This window comes from Tupaia chinensis, unplaced genomic scaffold (genome assembly GCF_000334495.1).
Source record: "Tupaia chinensis unplaced genomic scaffold, TupChi_1.0 Scaffold144171_2, whole genome shotgun sequence".
NCBI classification, from domain to species: Eukaryota; Metazoa; Chordata; class Mammalia; order Scandentia; family Tupaiidae; genus Tupaia; species Tupaia belangeri.
In genome coordinates this window covers 1,423,258-1,433,440 of record NW_006204028.1, presented here as the reverse complement: position 1 = coordinate 1,433,440, position 10,183 = coordinate 1,423,258, and the positions used below count along the sequence as shown (strand labels likewise).

Genomic DNA, 10,183 nt, shown 5'->3' with positions numbered 1-10,183 from the left:
GGGGGAGAAGATCTGAAGAAATCAGGAGGCAAAGGGAGCAGGAAGCAGGCAGGGAAGGAGGGAAAGCGAGAGAACATTGCCCCCAAGAGCAGACAGGGCCTCTTGAGGTCTGAGCAGGGGAGGTGCTGAGGGTCCTGTGTACCTATAGTAGGCCTTGTCTCATTTAATCCCTACAGCGGCCCGCCAAGGTCGGTGTCATTATTATCCCATTTCATCGGTGAGATAACTGGGCCTGTGAAGCCTCAGGTCAGTCCCTTGGCCTCTCTGAACCTTACTTTCCCTCACCTATAAAATGGAGATAATCATATCTGACTTGCAGGGGTGCTGAGGAAAATAAATGAGATAAAACACAGAAGGGCTTCGTGCAAAGCTTGGCACGATAATGGGAACTAAACCAACCGTACCTTTGGTTTTAGATTAAACCAGCCAGGCACAGTTAGGACATGCCTCAGTTGGCCAGGGAGTTCTTGACACCCTCAATGGACCCAAAATGAACCCTTCCTTCTCTGTGAGAGAAGTTTCTCATCTAGGTTTCCTTTCTCTACTAGAAAAGTCTTTCTTTATTCCAACATGAGCTTGCCATGCCTCAGATACAATGGAAAGACAGTTACCCAAGATGACCCTGTGCTTAGCACCAGCGGGAGGGATAAGTTCGTATATTTCAGTTACTGATCAGTTACAGAACTACTTCCTACCTCGGTATGTTTACCACGTTATATCATTTTGTGTTTCCATTACCAGAGGAATATTTTTTCCTTTTTTATTGGAAATACGGCAAAATTAGAAAATAGCTACTAAAATCCTATATTTATCTTATATCCAGTCACCATTGCAAAATTCTCGGAATTCCAGAAGTTGTTTGAGTCTCTTTTCTAGAATCTCTTGAGTTTTCTAGGTATTTAATCAAATGCCAGTAAAAAGAAATCGTTTTCTTTTTGGTTTGTTTCATTTTTGCCTAATTGGAAGGATTCTGGGGTTATAGGTTGGGGAATCTGTCGTGAATGAAGACATCAGGGGCCTTGTCTGCCTCTGCATGAGCTCTGACCCAGGCAGGCCCTGGATGGCCTCACCCCTTCAGGTGCCTTCCCACCTGGGGTACCCAGCAGGCTGCGCTGGGAGCAATCAGACATTCTCACCCGTTAGCCAGCTCCTCTACGACTTGTTCCTCTCATCTCAAAGCAACTTTTCTTTAGCCCACTCCCCATGCTTCTGGGTTTCTGGAGCTAGAAGCCACACCACAACGCTGTTTGCTGGTGGTCTCCAGCCCAAAGAGGCTTGGTGGGAACAGGCAGTCAGGCAGAGAAGAGCAACAGATGAATAGGCGTTCCTAGGGTAGGATCACTCATAAACAGGGAAAGTTCCTCTTGCTTGGCAGTCAGATACTAATACGAACTAATCCTTGCTGAATCCTTATGGTATAATGCCTTTTGTGTTTCAACTCATTTAGTCCTCTCAGCTCTATGAAGCACGTGCTACCGCCTTCATTGCCCCAATGAGGAATGTTAGGGTAGAAAGGTTAAGAAACTTGCCCAACGTCACAGCATGGGATTTGACCTCGGCAATCTCGTTCTTCATTATTTCGCATGTCTGGGGTGGAATTATACACCTCACTGTTGTGTGTAAGAGGGAAAGTTAGGTAGAGAGAGAGAAAGAGACATTTCTGATACCAAATTGGTATGGCCATTGTGGAGAAATAGCTCCTGGCGTATCTGGTCATTTTTTTAATTAATGTTTTTCCCCTTGAAGTTTCTTTCTTTCTTTCATGAAAAAGACAAGTACTCTTGACAGGATTTCACCACAACAGCATCTCCCCTAGCCTTCTAGGATCCAGCCAGCCAGGCTCATAGGCACCTGCAGACATGCCTGGCATGTTCAGGCCAACCCAGGATCAAATCCCAGGGCTTGCCCATATGGCTCCAGTGCATGAGCATGGTGCTCTCCAGCCAGGCCTCTGCACTGGATTGCCTAGTGTAGGTCACAACCTAGCAGAGCTAGACTCCGCCTGCCTTCACGACCTTCAGAGGCACCCTGCTGACCATCATGCCCACTATCTAGGTGAGAAAATAAAGGCCCATAGATGAGAGGCCCAAGGCCTCTCAGCCTAGTGCTTGCGTCCCAGAGTGTCACTCTCCGAAGAGTCCCTGAAGTTTCTCCAGAGGAGGAGACAAATTTTATACTTTGAGATGGGGGCAGTTGGGGATCATTCTTATTTCTCAGATAGGATTGCCAAGGGGCTGTGAGTGGGATAGGTGCAAAACCAGAGATGTGTCCCAAGGCAGAATTGAGGGTTTGGAGAGGGGGGAAGGAAGACTGGAGGAGGTGAGGTAAAGGCCCAGGGTCATACGGGGTGGAAGAAGCCTGCATTTGGTGGCTCCAGCTGATTCCCCTGGGCTTGGGGAATGTGACAGGCGCCGGGTAGAGGCATGTCAGGAGCCTCTCACAGTCTGGCTGCCCCCAGGATCTGTTGGAGCAAAGAATTCCTGGTGGCTCCCGGGCTGGGAGGAGGAGTTTGCAGCAGGCCCTGGCTTGCAGAGACAGAGAAAACCTGAGAGGGGCGTGGTCTAGTGGTTCTCGGCAGGCCAGGCAGGCGGTAGAAGGGGTAGGGCCTGGGCACTGGCCATGTGCCCCCTTCTCCTCAGTCTTAGGCCAGCCCCATGTGTGCTGGGCCTCTCTGGCCCCCAAAAAAGTGGGAGCATCAGGCTGGGGGAGGCACAAACAGGCTGGGGAAGGAACCACTGAGCCTGGGACCCCCAGTCTGAGGAAGGAAGCTAGTGTTCTGCTCTCTCGGCCTGAGGGAGGAGTACACATCCTGATGGGTCAAGCTAATGGGCCAAGCAGGACAGGGAAGGTGGTCTCGGGGTGGGAGATTCCCAGGGAGCCTCATGATCTAAGGGAGGTAATCTGGATGGCAAGCTCCCGACCGTGTCATTTGGCCTGTTATTCATCAATGCCTAGTGGGGAAGGTAAGACGGTGGCCACAGGCCTGAGTAGAATCTCCTCATTCTGGCTAAGGATCTTCCTTACAGGGGCTGGAGGGTGACACCGTGGTAAAATGTGATGCTCTTCAAGGCTGACCCACGTGGGAAGGTTCCAAGTTCACATCCAAAGACCTGCCAGGCACATGCATTCCTGTGATCCAGGGCTGGCTGAGGCTAGGGGTGGATCGCGGCAGCAAGACCCTGTTTATTTCTCTCTCTGCCCAAATTAATGAATAAACTAAAACAAAATTTTTTTAAAAAAGGAATCTGTGGAAATTCTGATTTGGAGGGGAAAAAAACAGCTCTTTCTTAGATCTGACCCAACATTCAACCGAAATTTTCAAAGGGACCACTCCGACAGCACGGAGAGGCATGCGCTCCACATGTATTTCACAGAACGCGGCGCCCTCCCCCGGAATGAAGTCATCTCTCCGTTTTCAGGTCGGAGAAGCAGCCTGCTCGCTGCACTGCCAGGCGCTGAATCAGAATGTCTGGTGTTTGGAGACGCTTGGGACCAACTCCGCTCCCCTTCCTGGGCTGGCCAGATGTGGCCCCAAGATGGCAGTGGGGCTAAGAGCTTAGCGTCATTCAACTGTGGAGCTGCTTGGAAAGGGCTGTTAAGTGCATCCAGTCTAATGGGGCAGGGGGGACAGTCCTGAATTCAGGGAGCCTCCAGTCTGATAGGAGAGAGAGTCTATTTAACAACCCTCCCATAACTGCCCCTCCCAGCACATAGAGGACTTAGCAAGAGAAATTACCTGTGCTTCAGAGAGATCTGCAGCTTGCCCAAGGTCACAAAGCAGGTAGCAGCAGACCCAGACCTTAGGCTCCCCAGAGCCGTTTTCTGGCCCATGCTGTGATCCCTGGCCCCTCTTCCCTCCCTGAGGCTGGAGTCACTCTCAGAGCATGGGAGCAGAAGGACCAGTGGGGACATCAAGGGAAAAGCCACCTGGGGCCCCCTTGGCTAGCCGCTAGTCTTCTGTGGCAGAGCTGGGTTAGCAGGCCAGGCCACGTCTGGGAGCCAAAGGATGTGCCAGGGAAGCTGGGGACAGGAGCTCCAGCTAGAGCGCAGGAAGGGAAGCAGGCAAGGCTCAGGGAACAGAGAAAATCAAGTTACAACAAAATTATCAGGTTTCTGTGGCCATTCAGCCTTCTCTGACCACTCGCCAGGAAAATATTCCCTGAAAATAGGAGATGGGGAGCCAGAAAAAGGAGCAGGAAAGCGGAAGGGGTAGGAGAAGAGAGAGCTAGAGAGAAGAGATCTGTTCCGCACCCCTCCACACATGCACACACATGTGCTCACACACAGGGAAGCTGGTCAGTGTATTTCCATTATGTGTAAGTCCCTAGGTAGCTCCTTCTCGGTTGTTCCCTCTGCCTGCTCCTCTCTGTGGGTACGAAGCTCCTAGTGCATTCTCTGTGTGTGTCCATGTATGACCGTGGAATGCTGCTTGCACACACACACGAGTGTGTCCCTGTGCCCAGGTCTCTGGGTCAGCCTGTCTTCTGTGTGTTTGTCTGTTTTGTTTTGTTTTTTTGCTATAGGGCGTGTGCACTCGCCAGAAAGACAGAGACAGAGAGACAGAAAGCGAGAAATCACCCCCCAGGGAAGATGGCCATGCCACAATCCCTTCTCCTCCGTTCTCCTCATGAGATCTTGGGCACGCACGCACACTCGCCCAGCATGAGTTTTTAAGCCATCGGGTCCGGGACTTGACCCGCGGTCGACTACATGGGAGTCCAGTGACATAGCCATTATGCTAACTGCTGGTCCCCCTGAGGCTTTCGTATTTTCAGGTCTGAGGTGGAAGGGCTTTTTATTCCCTGTGTTTACCAGTGCCAGTGGGTCAGGAAAGAGGAAAGGGGAGGCATGGAGAGGAGGCCACTTCTCCTTTGCCAAGTTTTTTCATCCTGGGAGAGGAGGGACAGCAGCCACCCAAGGACTCACTGACGGAATGTCTCCCTGGCTCCCCAGGTCCAACAGCCTTGGTGCTTAGCCATGTGCTCAAGGGGAGGAGTGGGGAGAGACTAGAACTGAAAGGGACTCCTCCTTTTTACTCTCCCTGGAGTAAGAGAAGCAGGGAGAGTGATGGGTAAAATGGGAGATAGAAAAGAGAAACACTTTGGGACTTTGGGATTAGTGACTTATTCTTTTTCTTTCTTTCCTTTTTTTTTTTTTTTTTTTTAAGATGTTTGCTATAGGGCAAGTGGGCTTTCTGGAAAGACAGTGAGAGACAGAGAAAGCAAGCAAGTGAGAAATTACCCTTGAGGGGAATGGCCACACCACAATCCTTTCTCCTCTGTTCTCCCCTTGGGATTTGGGGCATGCATCCAGAATGATTTTCAAGTCAATAGGTCTGGGACTCAAACCATGGAGTCAGCCATGTGGGACCCAGTGCCTTAACTACCACGTCACCTGCTGGCCTGACTTTTTCTTTTTAACCACAATTGTTAAAACATCACTCTCCTTCTGGGACAGGAGTAAAGGAGGACTCTAACCCCTTGAAAACCAGCTCTTCTGTGGGCAGTATAGAGGCTCTTTGTAGAGACCTGAGGCCTCTCCGCACACTTGTCTCAGCCCCTGCCTCCCAGTTGCTACGTCTAGTCCTTGTTCCTGCCTTCTCCCAGGCCAAAGGAGCCTTGGCAAAGAAAGGGTTATCTCAGGTACATGGAGGTGGGGACATCTGTAGAATCCTTCTTGGGTGAAGAGGCTTCAGTGCCCCCAGGACAGAAGCTGAGAGATTTGCCACTGCTACAGTGGGAGGGATGGAGAAGTGGGAGGGATGGAGAAGCAAAATTGGACCCCACTGGGGAGGAGAGAGCGGCTTTCTCAGCTCCATGGAGAAAAGGAGTCATTGTCACCTTCTCTGGCTTTCCCTCACCCTAGTCACATCCCTTATAAGTTCTGGGGGAGTCCTTGATCTCCACGGCCCCGTCTACACAGGCCTCAGCTACCCGGATAACATTCCATTGATTCTGGATACAATCCCAGAGGCAAGCCCAGACATCCATACTCAAATGAGCTTCAGAGCTGAGTAATCAGCTGCTAGGGATGTGCAGACATTTTGTCGGGGAACCACCAGCTCCCTGCCCCCACCTTGCACAGCCGATTTGGGGGTGGAGGAGGGGCGCCTGTCACTCCTGTCTTCCCACCCCCTTCCCAGCACCGCATTCTCTGTCTTCCCACCTGCAAGTAATTTGGCCAATGGGAGGGCTGTTAAGATTGCAGTGTAGAATCCCTCCAGATCTGCGTGCATTTGGGGAGGAGGGGGCTACCTCCTCCCCGCCCCCCAGACCCCTTGTGCCCTTTTCCTCTTCACGGCAGCAAATTACTTATAATTATCTCACATTGAAAGTCTTCAGGAGCTGCCCCCAAAATTGCTTTAATTGAATTAATTGAATCCCATTTTGTTGGGGGAGAGGATAAGGGACATGTCTTAAAATAGCATATGGGGAGAGGAAAGGTGAGCCGCCCAGAGAGCGGGGAAGCCCCAGATCAACTTCCCAGTGGCCAGGACCCTCGTAGGTGACAGCACGTGGCCTGGGCATTCTCCAGACTCACTTTCCAGGGATTGGCTGAACCCAAATGCACAGTGATGCTGCCCCTTTGGCATGAGGGACCCCGCTTGTGTCCTCTGCTCAGTCGGTGGTGCCCAGGGATGTGAGTTCTCTCCAGCCCGTTTTTCTCCCCACCCTCAGGAGGCAGGTCTGCCAGAGGCAAGAGGTGAATGGATGGTAGTATGAACTCACCCTCACCATGACCCCTCCCCTCCCCGATAATCGTCACAGCAGCTATAAATGCCATTTATTAAGTGCTTACGATGTTCCAGGCACCGTGTCAAGCATGTTACAAGCACTATCTCATTTTGTCATCACAACCACACTGCAAAGCAAGTCCTATTAGTAGTCCCGTCTTAAGGGGGAAAAAAACAAGGTTCCAAGAGAGGTTGAGTAACTTGGCAAAAGTCACACAGCTAGCAGGTGGCAGAGCTGGAACTCTGCAGAGACCAAATCTGTTTTTATCTACTCAGTCTTGTCTCCTCTGCCCTTATGGACCCATTTCTTCCTCGTGGGACTTCCTCATGGGTAAAAAAACACAGGGGTCCCTTGTACAGCCTGGGATGGCTTGAAGGAAGGGAATGGGGCACCTTCTGCGTGGGGTTGGGAGAAGAGGGGCGCCAGGCCCATCGCCAGGAGCCCAGGGGAAACTGGACCAGCTTCCAAGTGGGAAAGAGATTCCCATTTCCCCTGAAAAAGGAAGACAGGGTAAGGAAGGGGGGTACTGTCAGCCCAGCTGGCCTCTGGCTGGGAGAGTAATTACACTCCTTCTGCTACTTAACTTTACAACCCGGGCTGTTGTTTTAACGATGGGACTCTTGTTGGGCTGTCCAATTAATCTCGCCTTTGGAGGCTTTCCGAGATGGGGCGGTAGATCTTATCTCGGGTCTGTGGAAAGAGGAGTGTGCAACCTGTAGTGGGAGGAACAGCTGCCTGGAAGGCCTGTGGCCTCAGAGAAGACCCAGAGGAGGAACCTGGGGCCAGGACACTGAAAACAGCGGAGGTGGGACCTGGGGGCAAGGAAAGAGATGGAGGCCAAGAGGGAGAGGAAGACTCCTGTTGGTCCTCCCATTCCTCATGGCTCCAGGACCCTGGCTTTGGCTCACCCTGTTCCATTTGCCATTCCTAAAAGAATCCTCTATGTGTGTTTCGGAATGGCCACTGTTGGCCACTGACTCAGAGCAGGCTGAGGACCAGAGATTGATCCAGGAGGGACTGACTGCAGGTGTCCACTGGCTTCGCACTGTCTCTGTGCTACGTATGAACCCAATTTAGGCTTCTTTGGGCAACCGGGATTGGCTAGAATGCCTTAGTGGGCTTTTCAGATTGGGGCAAGCCCCGAATTTGCAAGGCCTAGCGACAGGTTTAGTCAGTAAAGGGGAATCATGACTGGGGAGTTTTTGGTCTGGAATTGAAGGCTCCTCCTCCAACCCCTTGGGCCAGGCTGCTCTGGATTCCCTGAATTATTCCACAGCCCCTGTCCTCATCTCCTCTCCTGTCCCTCTCCTAATCGTGGGGTGTCCTATGTGGGATGGGGTGGGGTGTATGTGTGGGGGTGGCATGATGAATTACCACTGGGTCCCACTGCTCCCTGAGCTGCCCACCCTTCTGTCCAGCCACTGACCACACTGGCTGTGGATTGGAGTCCCTGGCCAATGCCCACACTGCCCTCTGTGCACTTGACACATACGCGTCTGATCATTTGGCTCCTCAGTCACCTTGGTATCCCGAAGGTCTGACACAGAGCAGAGGCTCTACAACTGTTTGTTGGAAGAACTGCAGTTCCTTCTGGTATTTTCATTCTTCCCCTTCTTCCCTATGGTGGGCTGAGGCCATTCACCCTTAAGCAGCACAATTCTCCCAGTGGGCGTGGCCTGACTCCATGGGCGTGGCCTCTCCCCAAATGGGCCTCTCCCTGGACTGAAAGTGGGATGCAAGGGCTGTGAGGCGCAGGCTTTCTCCAGTACCGGGCCAGGAGAGAATTTGCCTGTGAGGAGCATTCTGATCTTGGTCACCCCCGGCACAAGCATCTTCCGGTTTCACATTGGAGCATCAGAAGCTATGGACAACATTCCAGAACTAGAACCACAGAGCTAATGGTAGAGGCAAAACTAGAACCCAGTGCCTCTGACACCCAGTTCAGTGTAGACAAGTCAGATGGGAGAGAAGACACGAGCCATCGGCCCCACCCTTGAGAAGTCAGGAAAGCAGCACACCTCACAGCCGGGGCCCAGGTTTTTGTACACATTTTAATCTCTGGATGCTTTTGGGATGAGGGACAGTGTGAGTTTGGGGGCTGCTGGTCAGATTGGTTACAAATCTGAGCAGTTCCTATGGACAGAGACAGCTGTGAGGAGCAAAACTGCCTGACATACCCCACCTGTTCAGGGTGGCTCGCTCTGCACACAGACTTCAAAGAACCTCTTTGTCCTCGTAACCGTAAGGGGTTCCCAAAACTGTGTACAAGTGGGTTAGTCCGGCATTTGAGATGGGGAACAGGACAGGTTCTTAATAAATACACATAGAATTATGTGGATAGCTGGACCCATACTACTCAAAGCGGGTACCTGTGGGAAAGCGGGCTTTTCTAGGAGAGCACGAATTGTCTATAGACACACACACTCCTCATTTCGTGGGCTCCCCGCCAAGTCACAGGATGGCAAGTAGGTGTATCAGTTACAGGAGTGATGGCCGACCACAATTTGAGGGTCCGGATGTCCACTTCTCACCAATGGGTTGGGCAGGGCCCGTGGCACAGGAGAGGAAACTCTCAAAGCTTCGTGCCCATTTAGACCTCAGACTGTAGTGAAGCTGCAGCCCTCTCAAGGGAGCAGAGGCGGTAAGACCAAGGGTCCTGGGGTCTAAAGTCCAACCAATGACTGTCTCTCACTCCAGAACTTTGTCCAGCTGGAGGAAGGTAGCCAGCGCTCCATAGTGGTTAAGGCCCAAGTCTTGGGCTGAGCTATTTGGGTTAGGGTGACAAGGCTCCACCCTATCCCTTTTTCTCCTATAGCTTCTTGTCCTTCTGAGAAGACCATCTGGAGCTGGTTTTCTCCTCCCTGCCCAGAAGGGTTGCAGGTGGGCTGGGTGCTGGGCTTTGCAGGAGGGCTGGGGGCCTGGCCCGCCCTTCTCCAGACTCACATCATCTGAGGCGGAGCCAGGACATCTGGGGAGTGATGCTGATACCAGGCTCCAAAGCTGTTGCCATAGCCACCGGTGGGCAGGGCCCCTGCCTTGGACAGATCCCAGAGGGATGGAAGGGGTGGGGAACAGGGGGACAGGGAGGGGGGCCTCCCAGGGAAGTCCCCATCCTGTCCCCCAGAGTTCTGCTTCAGAAGCTTCTTGTATTTGGAGCGTTTGTTCTGAAACCAGATCTTTACCTTTGGGGAGAAAAGAGGGAAGAAAGGAAGATCAGGAAGAATGTCTGTGTGGAAGGGGTGGAGAGAGGGACAGGGAGGAGACCCTGGGGGAAGAGCAGAGGTTGGGGACATTTGCTCCAGTCCATCATAGCCAATCCCCTGAGCTCTGCTCTGAGCTGGTATCCGGCCCTCCCTGCCTGGTATACCATCCTTTACTTGACACCCCCCACCACCACCTTTTAACAGCCCCCCCCCCCCCTCCTCCTGGAAGTTCGGGCATGGACACAC

General features: G+C 52.3%; 1 protein-coding gene across 1 annotated transcript in view; it reads right to left on the bottom strand.

Moving 5' to 3' along the window:
• Positions 1 to 9,673: 9,673 nt before the first annotated feature.
• Positions 9,674 to 10,183, bottom strand: part of DLX4 (distal-less homeobox 4) — a 6,243-nt gene continuing 5,733 nt past the window's right edge. Inside the window, 1 exon segment of the mRNA XM_006166183.3 lies at positions 9,674 to 9,916. Coding sequence (XP_006166245.1) covers positions 9,674 to 9,916 — 243 coding nt within the window.